We start from the raw sequence: 18,368 nt of genomic DNA on the forward strand, positions 1-18,368 counted from the left end.
ATATCCATCATAATAATGATATTTGGGTCACCATAAAGATTGAAAATCATCATTTATATTCTTTTGAGACCAGAAGTATCCAATTAGAAAAATTAATCAAATGCAAAAAGAACAATTACGTCATTTTCAGTAGCCCAAAAATGTATTTCCAAAGTAGCGCTACTGTCGGATGAATGAGAGAGATGGAAAATAACGCAGAAGGTGTTTCAAATTTGGCTCCTTTTTTTGACATTCCATAGTTTCCGCCGTTGTAGTCTCACTCTTCTCGTTTGTCCTTCTTTATTGACATTTGTTAGCAAAATGGTGAGTTTCGCGGTCTGAGACAAAAATCATGGATCATCTTACTTAATAATAATGTTTCTTGAGACTGTTTAATTAGAAACTGTAGCTACGATCTTAAAAAAATGTTTTTGTCTCGTATTTTTTAAATTTTTTAATGTCTTGTACATTTTATATGATCTATAGGTTATGTTATTAAAGTAAACGTCAAGAATTTACAGAAGGTGAGGGTATATAATACAAAGTATTATTTTTGTTTTTAGGTGAACGTACCAAAGCAGCGTCGTACTTTTTGTAAAAAATGCAAAGTACACAAGTTACATAAAGTAACACAATACAAAAAATCTAAAGAACGTCATGCATCTCAAGGTAGAAGACGTTACGATAGGAAACAGCAAGGTTTTGGTGGTCAAACTAAACCTATCTTCAGAAAGAAGGTACAAAGTGTCACTATTCTCAGAGAGTTTTACATTAAAGTTTTTCTGGTCTTTAGGCTAAAACTACCAAAAAGATTGTGTTGAGAATGGAATGTGCTGACTGCAAGTACCGTAAACAAATCCCTCTGAAGAGATGCAAACACTTTGAACTAGGAGGTGATAAAAAGCGCAAGGGTCAAATGATTCAGTTCTAAACAGCATACATTCTTAAGTTAATAATAAAAGTTTTTTGAAAAATCAAAAATATTTTTTCCTTCTGTCCCTATAATGATATAATAGTTAGGTAAGTATTGCTTGAAGTAGTAAGTTCTAGTGCACAAATTAGGTTAAATGAGACTCACATTTAAAATCTCAGTCATTTAATAATATCGTTTTATTACAAGCTTTTATAAATATATTTATGTACTAAATAGGTTATTGTACAATTGCATTCATTTGTATGATTAATTAGAGCAATAGCAGTTGATCACTAGAAATTGAAACAAATATTAATACAATGGCTTGATAACTGAATATGCAAATAGATATTGAACTTATTAACATATAATACAAGAGCTTACCAAAAAGTTACATAACAGATTGTCAATATCATCTAAAAAAGAAAGTTATTAATTTAAAAATTGTGCGTGTCAAAAATAAAGAGTTGCCCATAGTAATATTTTTATAAACATACCAAATGATGTGATGTTTTGCATAAATTATAGCTTTATTATGTCAAATACTTACCTAAAGTGTACTTTCATTAGTAGTATTATCTGCTTTATTTATATCAGTGTTGGTACCATTTAATCCAGGTATTGAGGACAACTATGGTAAAATGAAGTAGTGTAAGGATTATTCTGTTTGGATAAGTAAATGGTACCTGAGCTTCCAGAATCAAAAGAGAGGCTTCCAATTTTTGTATTTTGTATTCGAATTCCATGAAACGAGACTCGCAGGATTGAGCAAAAGTGTTAAGGAACGAAACTGTGTTCGTTATAAAGTGGTTAATGAAGGCTATGGTGCGTTTTTGTTGAATAGGTAAAATCTACGGAAACAAACCCAAATTATTAATGATCAGTGTATTTGCTTTTCACTTACTTGAGTATAATCTACATCCGTCTGAATTGTGGTGGGCAACTCATCACCCAACATTTTCATTATTAATTCTAAACACAAAACAATTCCAAGTACTTTAAAAACAAGGATCCTAACCTCAAATCGCTTATGACTTATGACACTTACTTTACGGTCAGCTGATAATTTTTCTATGGCTGATAGTAAAGCTTGATATCCTTAAAAATAAAAACAACCAGAAAACATTCAAACACATTTTTATTAGTTTCTCCGGGAGAAATCATTTTAGATTCGTACAGAGTATATTTATAACGTCACAATTCAAATTTGAACGAGACGGTTCTTTGCACCGGTTAAAAAAATACCCGAAAATTTTAAGTACTAAAATGAAATGATATGTAACTTAAAAAATATCACCACATAAAATTAATTAAAGTGATTGAAGTCGGAATAAACCACAAATTTGTACAATATGATACAGTTTCGTTTAGTTAAAAAACAGCTTCCTCGAATTATTATTGAAAAGCGTTTTTATTTAATGGGAAATTTGAACGAGGTTCCATTCCGCTCGAGAAAAGTTCGTCCATCTGGCGTTATGACTTTATTGTATTGATCAGAACGATGTGTGTTTCAAATTAATCCAAGTTTAAGTATAAACGCTTTTCATTGTTTTAGGCCATTGTATCTGCCCCCTTTTCTATCCACATAATGACGAAAAAACGATTAGTTAATTAAGAATTAAACAATCCTGAATAAAAGCCTAAGAAAAAATCAGTCTTTCACAGTTCATTTAGGATATATAGGGTGTCATTCTTTAAACAGTATTAACGTTACAGGAAACATGGCACTCTTAAAGATTTAAGCAAGTTTAGTCAGATTACAGGGACAACAAATGACCTAAATAAGGTGACATAAACACATAAATGTATGGATGTGACATCCTACACCCCTAACACCGAGATAAAGGTACAGGTTAGTGCTCTTTAATGGAGCTGTAAGAATTACGCCATTTCATCATCCAGACGAAAATCAAGGTATGTTCCTTCTCTTCTCATAACCACTCGAAATAAGTCACCCAGCTCTACTCGCTTATGCTTCATCAGGTAACAGGTTTTTTTCAGGTAGAAGCTTTCTAAAAGATTTTTTTTGCATAATTATCAAAATTTACGCGTTTGAGTTTCGTACCTTTAGTGGAGAAGTCTATGTTTCCATGATATTTAAGCTCATACCAGGTGTACAAGCCATTTACTTTCCCACTTTCTGTTATCAAAACGTTTTGGGTTTTTTTTACATAATCCTTGTCATCTACTATGAAGGATATTGGACTGGACAATTCCTCATATACGAAATTCTCCAAGTTTGGATGTTCACAGCCCTGGAAGAAATTTAATAAAAAGTATATTTACAATAATTAGGTGCTCCAGCACTTACTGAATACTCATTGATAAAACGAGAAATCTTAAAGTCAAAAACATTCTTATCCTGTACAAAATTCCATGTCTCTAATTTTTCTGAATATATCAAAACTACCTTCACTACAATTTTAGCTGGCAACATGAAAATATCTGGTTGATCGGGTATAATTTTCTCCTATAATAAAAAATCATATTTAAAACTCTAAATGAACATTTCCATTCGTTCCATGTGTTTTTACTTTTAGTCCTATAGTTGGATGTATGGAGCCATCTGTACTGATGGGATCTAGTAAGCAAGCCCTACATTCCTTCAAATATTTGTGTATTCCACACATCGTTGTATTTTGTCCCAATTTATTCTCTGAAAAGGGGTTTAAGCGAATTCCTTAGTCGATATTTGGAGGGCAACAGTGTTACTTACCAACAACAATCATTTTACCCTGCGGTATATTATTGACTCTAAGGATATGGTCGAAAAAGTCCACGTATTGAAAATCGCTCTCCGATTTTATGGTGGTGTAAAATTGACAACCTTGCGTAGCTGCCAATATGAAACCCAGCAGGGGAAAGCTCATCAGATCCATGATCTAAATGGCAACATTAAATAAATTAAAATAAAAATCTAAAAAAATTTGAAAACAGAATTTTTTTTCAACTCTCAGATTTATTGTGATTATTCCTATTTCTTATTCAATCATGTTGAATTTCTTTTAAGGTTTGAAAGGGGCATTTGACTTGAAGCGGACAACGAAAAATAAATGGTAAAATTGCTATAAAGTCACTTATTTATTTTTTTGTCTTAATTACATCAGCATTAATACATCAGTAAGTGTTTCCCAAATTAAAATAAAAATAATCTACTTAAGCTAAAGTTAAGAGTAACATTTTTAAACTATACAAGTACGTGTGGTTTGATTCGCTTCGATCTTCTGATTTCCTGCGTATTGTCCAGTAGCTGTATTGCTTCCACGTCGCTGTGATTTAGCAATCTTATTTCGTGTTTTAAGGCGAAATCTTGAATCACTTCGAGTATCCATTTGACTTCGAGGTCATCGTGCAGTTCTTCGTTGGTTACGTAGCGATAATCACTTAGTTATGCATAAACTGTCTCTGATTCCAAGTTATGACAACTACGGTAATATGACCAGCACACTTTTGCATTCGGGTTTGGATTGGCACAGTTCTGTAGTACGTGCTAATATGGAAATATACACGAAACACTGATTCAGTTGGGGATTATGTTTTTTCGGGTTTGGACCGACGAGTGTCGATGTAAGAAACCTAAACGTGACTCAAGCTACTTGCACAATCAAAATTCAAATTGCAAAAAGAAATAAATCCATGGCACTTGGGCGAGATAACATATTAATATTGTAATAAACAAATAAATACCTGAAACAACTGTATGTTTCACTAAGTTATGTTCATCAGTTTGATAAAAAATACATTCCTGGATATCTGATAAATGTTTCAAAATGATGGATGAACGAAAACGAGCAAAATTAAATGATCTCGAGAAATACTGAAAGTTGGATTGAGATGTTAGGCAAGAACTGATAAAAACGGCATAGTGGAATCGTTTAATGGTGCTGGAATGGTATAGCCTCGTTTTGGACAGATTTGAAAGATTAACATGTTGATGCATGAGTAGTCCACTGCTTTTCAATATAGTAGCGGATACAATTATGTGAATAATATTTAAAAAGAGATATAGTATCCAGCATAATACAATAAAATGAGAAATTAATATGTCATTTAATATAAAGTGTGTTTTTTTCAAGGCAATCTGGATCTTTAAAAAATGTATTATATGAAAAATATTTATTACTATTCAATTTTTGAATATAAAAAAGAATTCCAAATGAGTCAGGATAGATACCTTAAAAATAAGGTGTCTATCTGATCCTAAACTGATTAATTTTATGGTAAACAATGAATTTCGTTTTTTTTTTATAAAAACAAAGTATTTTATAAGTCTTAATACAATTCTTCAACAATATCTAACAGTCACTTAAAATAAATTATCAACCCCTGCCCTAGAAGTATAAATAAGCCCAATATGAGTATATTTCAGAAGATCACTATTTTTTCGTTGTCCACTTTCGGTGAAATATTCCAAATATCAAAAATCACTACTATTTGTTATGGAAATCTAGTTAATTAAAATTAATTAGACTTAATGAAACCAACTCACCGGTTTGTTCGGATCTGGAAATTGATTTATAAAGTCTGGGTGCTTGAGCTTGTTGGTAAGAGCCAAAATTTCATTAACCAGAGGCGCATCATTCAAAAATGTCACAATCTCCTTCGACACCAACCAACAAGCCACACAAGTATTGGGTTTGGTGATCTGGAGATGCGAAAATCGAGCATTAAAAAGCACGCAATATTTCCCAACTGGTGCTTTTTCTCACCTGATAGAACTTCAATTGGTTTTCCAATACTGTCACTTCAAACTGGATTGTTTCCCCAGCAACCACGTCAATAGGATGAACCAGATGGAATACTGCTTGCTCCCAGCAATTCACCCGATTGTCGTTTCGAGGATCTGTTGTTATTGTTGTTTCTTCATCTAAAATTAGATCAAACCATACGGCAAGAGATGTCAAAGACCCTCCTTTATAACATTCAATCTACAAATAATTCTATATGATTTTACTAAAACCTAAATATGTTTCTTACCTCTATTATTTTTGAATATTCCTCATTGTTCAATATATCGTTCAGCTCCAAGAAGTCATAGAAGTCCAGATCAAAAACGATAACTGGCTCTGACATGTAGTCAATATCCTTTGTAGATAAATCTTCTGCATCATATGGATCCGCGTCTATTTGTCTAATGCACATATCTTTCAAGTTTAACTCTTGTAACTGATTAACAACTCGGAAAGCCTGAGGGCTTCTATAATTAATAGCTGAAGCATATAATTTAGCAGCACATGGGACAATTTTATATCTGTCTTTCTCAGTTATCAATACTTGGTGTGCGTGGACCAAGCTTTCTAGCATCCTCTCCCCAAATATAGCTACATCAAAAATTTCAGTCATCAGAAAATTGCATGGTGTTGGAGGGTCTACTAATTTAGTTGAGTTACAGTTCAAAATCTTCACATTATTTCTTTCATTTTCTTTCATTATATTCTCACACATTTTAGCCAATAATTTATTTTCTTCGATAGCAGTTACATTAACCTCAGGATTCTGAGAAGCAATTAATGATAATAAACCACAGCCAGTGCCTATATCCACTATGTTGGTGAAACCTAAAAATATCATACATATACACATCTTAATAATAAAGGTAATAAAACCAGTTACCTTGTCTAATAATATTTGTTATTGCCTTAGAGTAAGCAATGTTTCGTGCTTTATCATTAAGCATTTTAAAATGCCAACGTGGAATTTGATGCCATTTGCAATGCATCAAATTTTTTTCAGCTGGTAGATAGTTTTTGCTGTAGCTCACTGCCATGTCCAAATATCTTCGAGCTATGTCAATTTCTCCCATTCTATTTCAAAAGTTTTATTAAAATTAAAATATTTTATTTCAATCATTAAAAACTCACTTGAATAGGTAACCCCCTAGATTGTTTAATATTATGTAATTGTTGGGGAATAAATTCAATGCTTGCAAATATACTTTAAGTAGCTCCTCAGTATCATTAGCTTCTTCCAACACTAGACCTATGCGGCATACTAATTTTGTGAAACCCAGCTGTACTGCAGGGGTACTGGTAGTAGGATCATCTAAACTATCAAAGTAGTTGACGAAGTTTTCATACGCATCTGGATAATTGTTGTTCTTAAAGCAGTCTTTGGCTTTGTTTAAGTAAAAGGTACTGTTCATTTTGTTGGGCTTCAGGGCGATCTGTGATAAAATTTTGGGTACGCGGGATTCTGACGACCCCAACATAATTTTGTGGGCTTCTTTAACCCTAAATGAATTCCTGTTATGATACGGAAACTCTATATTCGAGAAATAAACAGATTTCAAAGAAAAACTTTTTTAAAACTAGGTTAAGACATATCGAAGTGTCAGAAACAGCGTCCGCAAACGTCAAAAATCAACCACCCCCAAAACAATAGCTTTCCACACTAACATTTATTTTTTTCATTTTAACTAAACAATTTATCTTACATATATTCGAACTATATTAAAATTTTAAAAATCAATCATGAGAAATTGCAATTTTTACTATTTTTCTTAAACAATTGAAGATGTTATAAAAATATATAGTTGTATATTGTGTTGCTTATATATAATTATATATTTATGCTATACCATATTCTTATTTTTTATTAGTGTATTTTGTCATGTGTGAAACTTTATTTAGTAATATTAATTTAAGAGTATAATCTTATTAACGTTTATGCTAATTATGTTTATAATAGTTTCATCTCTAGGCAGTAAAATAGATGTGTATTAGAATTTAAAAGAAATAAGCTAACGAGGTTATTATTGCGTTTCTAGTTGGTCGATGCTTTAACAATTCAGTCTGCTCATCGGAAGACTATAGCGTTTGCGCAATCTAGTAGTACTCGAAGATAGCTGTCATGCAGGGCGTTTGCAGTGTTGGTTAGCGAAATTGAAACGATTTATGTGAATTTGAGGACAATTTTTAACATTCTATCAAAACGAAAGTGTCAGAGAAGATCCTGCAAGGATAAATCAGTCAAGGTGAGTAAAAGTCATTTTATTAACATTAGAAAAAGGGGCAATTTTAGCTGCACAAAAATGGCCGCTTTTAGGTGTTGCCTTTTGATTACAAAATATGAAGTATTAGGTCAAAAATTGGATTTTTATTGGATGACCTTTCGAAGTTAATGTAACATCGGGTGGTGTTTTACATATTAACTGGATGATCAGGTTTTAAAGTTGGTCTGTTGATAATTTCACGTAATGCCCTGTAATATACTATGTTAAGTGATTTTAAATTGAGTGAGCGGTTTTTTTTCGGCCCTTTAATGTCAGTGAACTCTGAAGGAAAATAGAACATTGACATTTTGATACCAAAACGTCTTATGTGCTGTTTATTAACAATTTTTGTGAATATATATCGCGTCGGTGGCCAAGAATATGAAAAATCGATTTCAGTGAGTGTCTGCCTCGTTACTTTGCCGAATTTTATGCTATAAATAATGATGTTTATACCAAAAAACTTTGTCCGCCGTTGATGGGAGATAATTTAAAAATTAACTTAAACATTTATGATGTTAATTTAGTTAGTTAATGAACAAACTTCTCATGTGAATCATTTCTTTTTTCGTCGGTTGTCCTTGGAACTTGTATTTGGTGACAACTAAAAAATTGCCGCTTCAATGACGCTTTTAAGTTGGATCTCGATATCTACTTGTGTATATAATATCGTTCGTCGTCATCTCATTGTATTTGGTATTGTTTGATTTTTTATCTAATCGTCGCTAATTGTTCCAGGACGTGATTAATTAGGTGTTGTAATAACGTGGTATCATCCGATAAAGAGGTCTCGGGAATTGTGCACCACCCCGCTGACCGTAAACAGGTCAAACCCAATACACAATTGTTATTATATCATCGTATCACTGTTGCGTCATCAGCTTTTGGTCGGCATCAGTGTTATAACACATTAACATATTAAAATTTCATTGTAAGCTCACCTTAATCTGATTGATCCAACTGTTACTGGGCGTAGCTTTATGACATTTTTCCTGACTCTATATTTGGGGCAATGGCTGTTTTAGTGCCGTTATGTCTGCGTTTACCTTTTTCCTTTGCGACGCTCAGTCTGTTATGCAAGAACGATTCAATATTACACTGATATCGAAGTACAATCAGATCGATCGATTTGATTTTTACTCTTGTATTTATGGGTTAAAAGAAAACGTGGGCAACCCGTTTAATAAAGTAGTTTTATGGAGATAAGTGTGTGTATATTTTCGGTCATATGTCTACCAGAATACTCGTCTTCTAATGGGTGTATTGACATTTTTTGTAATACTCAATTTAATGTTTCTAGTAGATGTAAGCTTTATTTTGTGGTCGTTCTGTTTCCTACCCATCAATTAAATTGAAACAGTCGATTTAATGTGTTTGTTAACTTTTTTCTTTTATATGCGTGCATAAGGGAATGCAAATAGACTTACTGAAAAGTTTAATAAATAAATGTAATATTTGAAATCCATTTTATATCCTTTTTAGTTCGTATTTAAAATGACTAAATGCATTGTAGACAATTGTAGATTAATTGTTATAATTATTTTGCATTTGAGTATTAATATTATGTTGCTTTTAATAGAAATGTCATTTTTGTTGGCATTAAAGATGTTAGGAGTGTCAAACAGTATTCACACATATAGTACTGATAATTTTTATAAAATATCGATATATCAGTAAGATTTGAAATAGATCACCACCAATCATCTCCTAATACTAAATAAATATTAATTAACAGACATTAGAAATAAATCAAATAATAATGATATGAAATCAAGAACAATGATACAGAATGTTTTGTTTATTAATCAAACCAATATTTATCTGAGGCACATTGAGGAAAATCTTTGATATGCACTGCTGCAACTGTATTGTAATTGTTGACCCTTGCTATTGGGTAGTGTGGAATTGATTTCTATAATTTTATAGAGTTATATTATTTAAGTTTTAAATGAGTCCTACAGGAAAGAAATCTTGCAGCGGGCTGTTTTTATTTGTTTGGTGTGACGTTTTTTACTATGTGCTCTTTGTTTTTTTAAATGTATTTTATTTTTACTATCTGGAAGAACATATTATAATTTGATATATAAGTTATTACTTATGATTTATGTTAAAAAAAAATTAAAATTTATTATCTTGTTAACTGAGGTTTCATTTATTTTTATTATTTTATTTTTTTACTAGACATTTCAATTCTTAGTTCATATGTTTCTGAATTTGTTTTACATTACAAGTAATTATTGATTTCACTATTAAGTATATTTAATTACGCTATTTTATTGCTACATTATCAAAAAAGTAATACAATTGTTACTGAATTGAGCTTTTAGTTTTATTAGTTCTAAGTTAAGTTATATACAGGTGTTGATAGTTTGTTCTTTTTATGCCTTGCATTTGTCTTTTTTTTTATTTTAATAATTTGCGACTTTTCTAACCTATCAACTTGTACGAAATGTGGGATTATTGTTTTATTTTTTACATTTAACAGTTTTCTTATTTTCACTGTATTCTTCTTACTATTATCATTGGAGGAAACAATGTATTCCATTTTAGTAAAATCGATTAACAACCATCATCCTGTATTGCAAGAATTTGCCCAACTAGATATTTGAATTGCAAAAAAGAAACTTTCTTGTCGGCTTCATATAAAAGTCGTTCCATTGCATTCGTGTAATAGTTTAAAATAGCCCCAATTTTTTTAGGTATCGATTAATCGCATCAATCGGTATGATACCCTAGACTGTTGAGTGAGCGAAGCCTTGCGTAATAGAATTACTATCAGAAATTAGCACAAATCGTATTTGCCCAGTATAGAGTGAAACATGTGACGCTGTTCGCCTTGAATCGGACGCACTTTTAAATACAGGGCGGACCAGAAATATAAAAGCTATCAAATATTGTTGATAGTAGTGGTTCGTTAATAAATATAATTGTTTATATCAGATAACGTTCGTAATCTTTACAAGGTTGCAATGGGTGGTTATAAACCGAATCAAAAAGATACGGTAGAGTAAACAATTTCATTAATCTCTCGATAATGTTTTTACTTTTTCTCAGTACCAGAATAGAGAATAAATTCCTACCAATCAGCATTACAATTGCTAGTCTTCTCTCCGTCCAATTGTCAATCAGGTTTGACCAGCTTTGTTATTGATCACCATTTCCAAGGTGGTCAGACTGAATCTGGATGATCTGCTTATAATATGATGATCGTTTTAGAAAAAATATTTCGATATTAATTTCTTAATCTAATTAACATTTCTTTTTCCTACTATTGGCTGTACCTCTAACTACGAAATATCAGATTAATAGTGCCATTAATATCGAACGATACATAAAATTATATTTACGAAAGTGTTACATTTTCTATTTTTACTGAAATTAACATTAAACTTGTTATATATGATTGGGCCTATAAATCAGTTTTAAAGGTTTTTTTTTCATTTGAAGCTTTATTGTGAAAAATCGGTGCACTGTGTTATAGTTTATTAAAAGTATTATCCATGGATAGCATCTACTTTTTCCCATCCTTAAGGCAATTTACGGATTAAATCTCGAAAGATCTGAGGCTAACCACGAATCGACCCTTTTTGGTATCTTGATGAGAAGTGAGGGCAAGCCAGGCCAGAGCACTTCCCCTTTTAATGTTTTCAAGTATGTTTTCACCGGTTTGTAACATGTAGTCGGGCGATGTCATTCTGAAGAATAACATAAGTAGTCGATAGCGATTCATTAGGTTTTAGCATTTTATAGTATACCATACCAAACTAATCCAACTAAATACAGAGCATTAGCTTGGATCCATGAATATTCGGATTTACCCTTCATGTTGATGCATAATCAGGTGGTCTCCGTGATTTTTTCGCATTAAATTATCGTAATGGGTCTGCTTTTTATCACCAGTTACAATATAATGCAAAAATCCTTTCCGATTTTCCTGTTGAAGGGGCTTTTCAATGTCTCTTGGCTTCGGCATAACATATTCAAGCTTTTGGATTATTACCATGCCCTTCAAGCGATTGGAAATGGTTTCTTATGTTACACTCAATATTTAGTCATATTGTTCTTGAGTTCTACACGGATTATCGTTGAATCGAATTCCAGCAAAACTTTTTGTCTGGCCAGAACGCTCTTTGTCTTTGGCGTTAAGATCGCCACTTTTAAAACGCCGAAACCAATTTTCAGATTTTAAATTAATGGAGCATGGTTGCCATAAGCTTCATATAGCCTTCTATGTCTTTCAGTTGCCTTTTCAAATTAAAATAAGAGAGTAAAACTTTCCGAAAATGCTATATACTCGGAATAATTTTAAATATTTTCTACGACTTAAAACATTTTTTTTGTTCACCCTTCGACGAAATAACATATACTGAAAAGCGAAGTAGTCAGTGAGACCTCAAAATGAAGTTAGTTACAAATGCATCCAATGCGATTTAATAGAATATTAAATACATAACTGCACTGCTTATTTGTAACGAGTGTACGAAGTAAGGAGGTTGATGCCTGAATACTTTAATGTTGAATCATTGTTGCAGCTCAGTTGATGGATAATATAAGCAAATCCTTTCAACTAGCGTTAATAGATAAGTGTTTTTATCTTCAATTTCATGTAGATAAAAATGTAGACGTTGAGAGTAGGATGAGCATCATTAAGATGATTATGAAAGGCAAATTGTCTGTTAATCTGAATTGTTGACGTTAAATCAAAATGTGTTTAATGTCAATAGGCTGTAGCAACATATAAAATATAAATACTTTCCTGTTTGTGTGATTTCAAACAGTAAAAAAGAATTACAACTAGACCGTTGTCATGTTGGAACCTTATACGAGGCATTAACTTCCTGGTTATGCGGAAGTTATATGGAATAAATTAATTCGTTCTTAATTAAATTCAAGCTGTATATATGTGTGTAAAAAACCCTAATTTTTTTAACATTTAATGGCTAATATGTTTATTTGGAACTTTAATTTCTCTACTCCTCTTTGATAGCATATGAACTTGGACTCTTCTTGACCTGTATCAGGTTTTTGAGATTTTCAATTTGGAATTTCCTTGAATCCAAAATTGGTTTCAGGCGTCCTTTTATTCTTCCTCATCGCATGTAAACACCTGGAAACAATTGATTAACCAACCGTTAAGCTGCCTGAAAGTCCTTTGAGTGTTTTTTCGTCCTTGAAATTCGTTGTCTTCGAATTTGTGTGGCATTCCAGGACATTCTTAGTCACTCAAATCACATCGTCATCATCAAAACTGAAAAAGGGCTGATTCACTCCAAATATTTTAGAAAGGTTCTTTAACATCAGATCTATAAATTAATTTTAATGGCTTTACAACAGTTAATATTACTGTGCGTTAAATCACATCGTGTGCATTTCTAAACATCTTCATGTTCAAGTCTCACTGACCGGCTTCACTTTTCAGTATAAGTGACTTCGTCGAAGTGCGAACAAAACCTATTTCCAGTGCGTTGAAAATGTCGAAATTGGTACCGATTAAGTCTCATTTGCGGGAAGTTTTAATTTTTTACTTCAATTGGAAGAAAAAGGCGGCTGAAGATGATTGAATGCTGTGTGAAGCTTGGCAATCAGGCTTCATCGATTTCAACATGTGAACATTAGTTTCGATGTTCTGAAAAATGGTGATTTAAACATCAAGAGCGTTCAAGACAAAGACAAAGAGCGTTCTCGACAGACAAAAAAAAATAGACGAGGATTTACAGAAGGCATTAGTCGCTGAAACCATCAATGGGGATCTTCAGCACGGTAATGGTCGGACACATGTTAAAACTAATGATAACATGCTTGGAAACATCAAAACGGGAATTGCTACCTCACCTACCGTATTCTCCAGATCTTGCTGAGCTTGTGACCCGTCTGAGCAGCATTTTGCTTTTTATGAAAATATCGAGAAATGGGTCGATTCTTGTATAGCCTCAAGAAATAACGTTCTTTTGAGATGAATTCGTGAATTGCCTGTAAGATAGGGAAAAAGCGGCAATCATTGGACAATACTTTGAATAAAACACATTGTACCGATTTTTCAGAGTAAAGCATCAAATTTAAAAAATCCTTTAAAATTAATGTATAGACCTAAAACTATCTCGTAACAGGATGTGTTTAGGTCAATTTATCCTCAGTATGCATGGTATTATGCTAAACGTTAATACTTGCATCATTCATCGTTGTTTATAATCAACTCAGTCATGATTTTATTGCATCCAAAATAAACGAAGGAAATACACAAGTGTTAGTCGTTGAAAGCCAAATATCGGTTGGTCAGAACGGTGCAGCAATTTAAAATTAAAAATTTAAATAATAGAAACAATTTCATAATTGATTCGTTCTTCATCGGGCAGAGGCGTGATTTTCGTCACGACCAGTCGGAACATTCTATAAGGAAACTTACATTGAAAACATCCTGTTTAAATTCGACCTATGTCGGATTGAAACTTTTCGAGTACTATTTATAATTTTTAATGATATCAGACTCGCTTCACGAAGGCTAAACGTTATTTACAGATGGATAGCGCTGATTCTATAAAAATGGAACGAAAAAAAAAACCGCGCAAAAAACAATCCAGTAAAATTGAAAATCGGATTGGGCCCGATCGAACAGAAGTCTAATTCTTGATACTCCCGGTACGCAGCGTTGCCAGTTCTTGTAACTTATACGTATATTCTAGGGAAACTAAATTTTAATTTGTGAATTCAGGATAATTTATTCTATTTATATTCTTCAATTATCCTGAATTCACAAATTAAAGTTTAGTTTGCCTTAAAGCTCAAGTTAATATTTTTGGTACAATGTTCATCTTCTATAATAGAGAATATAAAGAAAAAGTAAAATAAAATTAAACTCTGTAAGATAACAAATATAATACATTTATGAATATATACACATTAGAATAACAAACTAAAGTTTTACTTGTATAAAAATATCTAATAATCTCTTTTCCACACCACTTATGAGGTGGAGTTCTAGCCGCATTATTTTTAATGCGGTGGTCTCCTTAGATCTAGTCCACAATAATCCATTTATCTTTACAATCACACAATATATTATACATACCCAAACACTTGACATATTTTATTAACAAAATTTAATCCTATCTCTAATTTTCAATTCAATTTTATTTCATAAAAGGCTTTTTATTTTCAGTGGGAAAAAATCTTCTAATTTAACAGTTTCCTGGAGTTTTGAATGTCTTTGACCCTTTGATGGACTTGGATCTTGATGAAAATTCTTGATCGAGTACATTCGAATTTAGAAATGGTAATACTTACCAAAAACCACGAACCCACAATATTGATAAATAAAGATTTAACTTTTATTTAGATATCATTTTTTTACATCTCAAAATCTTCAATGTTTCTTATCAATTTCACATAAAGGACATCGAGCCATATTTATCTGAATTTTTACTTTCGCAGGGTCAAGTATGCCTAAAATATATGGTATATGATTGAATCCAATTTGCAAAATAAAAAAATTTGAATAGATACGCTCTTAGATGGAATTTCATGATATGTCTCTTTACATTAGAACTGCAACAAATGCGCAATTTATGTTAATATTCACAAATCAATAATTATTACTGCCTACTACTAATAATCAAAATACGAACTGTAAAACAACAAATAAACTATAATCAATCAAAAGTTTTGGTGAAAAATTTGTACAATTGGCAACGCCGCATGTTATATTTTTTCAAACACTCATACTATTTACATTAACGCTGTAAATTGTGGTTAAGTTTATCAATTTAAATATTTTATCATATAAATATTGCTGTTCTACAAAATTAGTCCTACCAATTCAATTTTTCCCGAAATAAAAGGCTTTAAAATTGTTTTTCTTGCAGACACGAATTTACATTAATAGACTATTTATATGATTTTATAAGCGGCAACATCGCTCTGGTAAGTCAATAATCAATTTTTTTACCATCTCGACTATTTATATTTTATTAATAAAAAATAAAATTGTTTTCTTTTTAAAATTTAAAGTATATGAGACGTGTCCTTGCATCAGTTAGCTATAACACGGTTCTTACTGTTTTACTCCGATTTCGTCATTGAAAACTATCTGACAAAAATAGTTGAAAGAGTTTATGTCCGTAATTTTGTTGCCTACATAACCATCAACTGAAACTTTACTAAGGTGATAAGGAACGAAAGCAGAGGGTTAAATAAACCCTTTTAATGTTACCGTCTAAATAAGCGCAGTCTACCGAGCGCCATCTGTCGACGAAACCCTAATTAAGAAAACAAACAAACGGTTTTTTCCGTTGCCATCGACACGAGTCATCGAACCAGCAGGTGAAAGTTGATCCTACGGTATGTACGAAGGCTAAAAATAATCTAAATAAAAGGCCAAACTTTTCTTAGCGGTATAAACGGTTGGAAAAAAGCTAAGCCTTGCCGGTGTATGTTTATGTAGATGACTGTAAGCTAGTACCCGTAATTAACACACAGAAAACGGGTTTTATGGGTTCTAATTGCTGCGGCGAACAACATAATGGTACAATATCGATTTTATTTTTAATATTATGGGGATATAATTGACGAGTGTCATTCTCTTTGCATGATAGCGCCATCTGTCTGTTGAATGTTAAAATAGCGCTATAATACTTTTAGTTACATTCAACAGGTCTTTTTTAGAGTAAATATAAATGCATCTAAACCAAATATATAATCGGACATATTTCGATAGTGTTTTGCTCGTTTATTGAAGAACTTCTGTTGTTTTTGGATCAAAAAAATATGTGGTAAAATATAAAAAATAGGTGGTTTTTGCAGGTTCTATTACAAATAGTCATAAAATGTGCTGTGTATGGACTATACTGTGGGTGCATCCAAACTTTTCAACTAAAATCTGGTAATTTTTGATGTGCCATGAAAACGAGTGGTGGTTGGATATCAGTTACGTGGAGTAATCGTCCAGTTCTTTACAATGGATACCAACTGGAAGTAGCTTATGGTGCAGAATAACTGTTCAGTCCAACCGCACACACAGTATCACTTTTTTGGCGTCGAACTTGGGTCACAAACCCCTGCGATCATCATCTAAATCATCTAAAACGATTCTAAAATGACTTGATTTCATTTGGAACAACCCTAAGACTTCTTTCAGCAGATTAGTGTAAGTGATATAAGCTCAACACTCAGCTATTTCAAAAAAAAAACAGTACGGCCGAACTTCTACAAAGCTAACATTCATGGAAGAGCTGCGATAATGATTGAGAAATACTTTGTAATGGAAGCTCTAAGCTATAAAGGATGTGGTGTAACGACCATAAATCCCGGACACTTGTTGATTGGAATAATGTGATACGGCCCGATGAATCATTATTTATGTTAGAATAGAGAATGAGGAGTGAATTTCCATCCCCAACATCATTGAAGCAAATGGCGGATGTTTTGATACGAGAATACACAATATACATACACAATTTAATACACAACAGTGCGTTGGAAACTATTCAGATATTGTACGAATCTATTCCGCAAAGAATGACTCCACAAGGAACACTTTATTAATAAACAAATATTGTGTTTGTTAGGTGTTCATATTATTTTGTCCGCCCTCTGTATATGTCCATTATATATGAACTCATTTATCTACTTTCGTTTATTTCTAATATGTATTTCTGTTATTCAAAGGTCTTCGCCTTCCAGACGGAATAGTTTTCCCAATAAGTTCTTTTTCTCTTTATTATCATTTGATTTATATCGCCTTATATATCTATTTTTTATTGTTGTGTAGTGTTTATTCCCTCTATTATATTTTTTCATTTAATCGTTGTGATTTTAATATTTTTTTTATATATGTGCAATGTATTTATTGGTTACTATGTAGTCAATTATTATTAACCGTAAAATATTTACAAAATAAGTCCTGTAACTTTAAGTTTGTTTCCAATCCCAAACTCCATGAGCGAATATATGTTTGTCATAAGTTCCCTCTTATCATTTGACACCTGTTTGTTAATACATATTTAACTCCAGATATTTCCTTATCCATATAAACATTCTAATCTGTAATGATTCACACTCGTTGGTCCTTTCGATTTCATTGCTGTAATGCCTCCTGATCAATCCTCGGAGAATACCAAAATAATATTTTAATATTTTGAGCATTCGCATTATATAAGGATTGTGAATGAATTTATAGTTATTTTATAAATTCAAGAATATGTTGCGAAAAAATGGTTGTTATTTTATTTTATTTTTATTTCCAAAGTATTGTCGCTCACCTCAACTTTAATTGTCTTATTTTACGACGCATCTTGTATAGATCAATTTTTGGACACAGTCATTAAAATTAAATTGTTGCTCAAACAGGCGATCTGATGTTAGATGTTTTTGATAGATTATATCCACTGCAAGCTTCCAACGAGACTCGATGACTTTATAGGTCACGTTTCTTTGAATTAAATGGTTAAAGTAAAACTTTCTGCAAATTGTATTGCGTTCGTTCGTAGTTCG

General features: G+C 32.0%; 4 protein-coding genes across 13 annotated transcripts in view; 2 read left to right on the top strand and 2 right to left on the bottom strand.

Moving 5' to 3' along the window:
- Window positions 1-169: 169 nt before the first annotated feature.
- Window positions 170-960, top strand: RpL36A (Ribosomal protein L36A). Its single transcript, XM_076396435.1, has 3 exons — window positions 170-303; window positions 543-716; window positions 773-960. Exons 1-3 carry the CDS (start codon window positions 301-303, stop codon window positions 908-910), a joined length of 315 nt encoding a protein of 104 aa, XP_076252550.1. The 5' UTR covers window positions 170-300; the 3' UTR covers window positions 911-960.
- A 98-nt stretch (window positions 961-1,058) lies between these two features.
- On the bottom strand, window positions 1,059-1,955 carry CCDC53 (Coiled-coil domain containing 53). The gene is made up of 5 exons (XM_076396437.1): window positions 1,797-1,955; window positions 1,579-1,743; window positions 1,443-1,523; window positions 1,277-1,308; window positions 1,059-1,185 (listed from the first exon to the last, which is right to left on the bottom strand). Exons 1-3 carry the CDS (start codon window positions 1,854-1,856, stop codon window positions 1,443-1,445), a joined length of 306 nt encoding a protein of 101 aa, XP_076252552.1. The 5' UTR covers window positions 1,857-1,955; the 3' UTR covers window positions 1,059-1,185; window positions 1,277-1,308.
- A 58-nt stretch (window positions 1,956-2,013) lies between these two features.
- On the bottom strand, window positions 2,014-7,264 carry LOC143191395 (protein arginine N-methyltransferase 9). Of its 2 annotated transcripts, XM_076396429.1 has the most exons (10): window positions 6,754-7,264; window positions 6,506-6,696; window positions 5,870-6,450; window positions 5,602-5,820; window positions 5,382-5,537; window positions 3,609-3,774; window positions 3,427-3,548; window positions 3,204-3,362; window positions 2,958-3,147; window positions 2,014-2,904 (listed from the first exon to the last, which is right to left on the bottom strand). In XM_076396429.1, exons 1-10 carry the CDS (start codon window positions 7,098-7,100, stop codon window positions 2,774-2,776), a joined length of 2,262 nt encoding a protein of 753 aa, XP_076252544.1. In that variant the 5' UTR covers window positions 7,101-7,264; the 3' UTR covers window positions 2,014-2,773. The 2 variants fall into 2 exon arrangements, with proteins under 2 accessions (XP_076252544.1, XP_076252545.1); XM_076396430.1 differs by lacking the exon at window positions 5,382-5,537 and having other exon boundaries at window positions 6,754-7,239.
- A 400-nt stretch (window positions 7,265-7,664) lies between these two features.
- Window positions 7,665-18,368, top strand: part of beta-Spec (spectrin beta chain) — a 53,117-nt gene continuing 42,413 nt past the window's right edge. For all 9 annotated transcript variants that reach the window (XM_076396422.1, XM_076396417.1, XM_076396421.1 and 6 more), the window contains exon 1: window positions 7,665-7,865. The gene's annotated coding sequence lies outside the window, so the exon portion shown is untranslated. The remainder of the gene's footprint in view (window positions 7,866-18,368) is intronic.

Source organism: Rhynchophorus ferrugineus, unplaced genomic scaffold (genome assembly GCF_030347505.1).
Source record: "Rhynchophorus ferrugineus isolate W39M unplaced genomic scaffold, kcgeb_rfMv2 rfM2, whole genome shotgun sequence".
In the NCBI taxonomy this organism is placed as follows: domain Eukaryota; kingdom Metazoa; phylum Arthropoda; class Insecta; order Coleoptera; family Curculionidae; genus Rhynchophorus; species Rhynchophorus ferrugineus.

Bases quoted from the DNA above. Each gene is read 5' to 3' on its own strand.
- RpL36A (XM_076396435.1), top strand. The intron at 717-772 runs GTACAAAGTGTC...TCTGGTCTTTAG, and splicing joins AACCTATCTTCAGAAAGAAG to GCTAAAACTACCAAAAAGAT.
- CCDC53 (XM_076396437.1), bottom strand. From the start codon at position 1,856: ATGAAAATGTTGGGTGATGAGTTGCCCACCACAATTCAGACGGATGTA. The intron at 1,744-1,796 runs GTAAGTGAAAAG...TTGTTTCCGTAG, and splicing joins CGGATGTAGATTATACTCAA to ATTTTACCTATTCAACAAAA. The intron at 1,524-1,578 runs GTACCATTTACT...ATTTTACCATAG, and splicing joins TTTTGATTCTGGAAGCTCAG to TTGTCCTCAATACCTGGATT.
- LOC143191395 (XM_076396429.1), bottom strand. From the start codon at position 7,100: ATGTTGGGGTCGTCAGAATCCCGCGTACCCAAAATTTTATCACAGATC. The intron at 6,697-6,753 runs GTGAGTTTTTAA...CTTTTGAAATAG, and splicing joins CTAGGGGGTTACCTATTCAA to AATGGGAGAAATTGACATAG. The intron at 6,451-6,505 runs GTAACTGGTTTT...TGATATTTTTAG, and splicing joins AACAAATATTATTAGACAAG to GTTTCACCAACATAGTGGAT.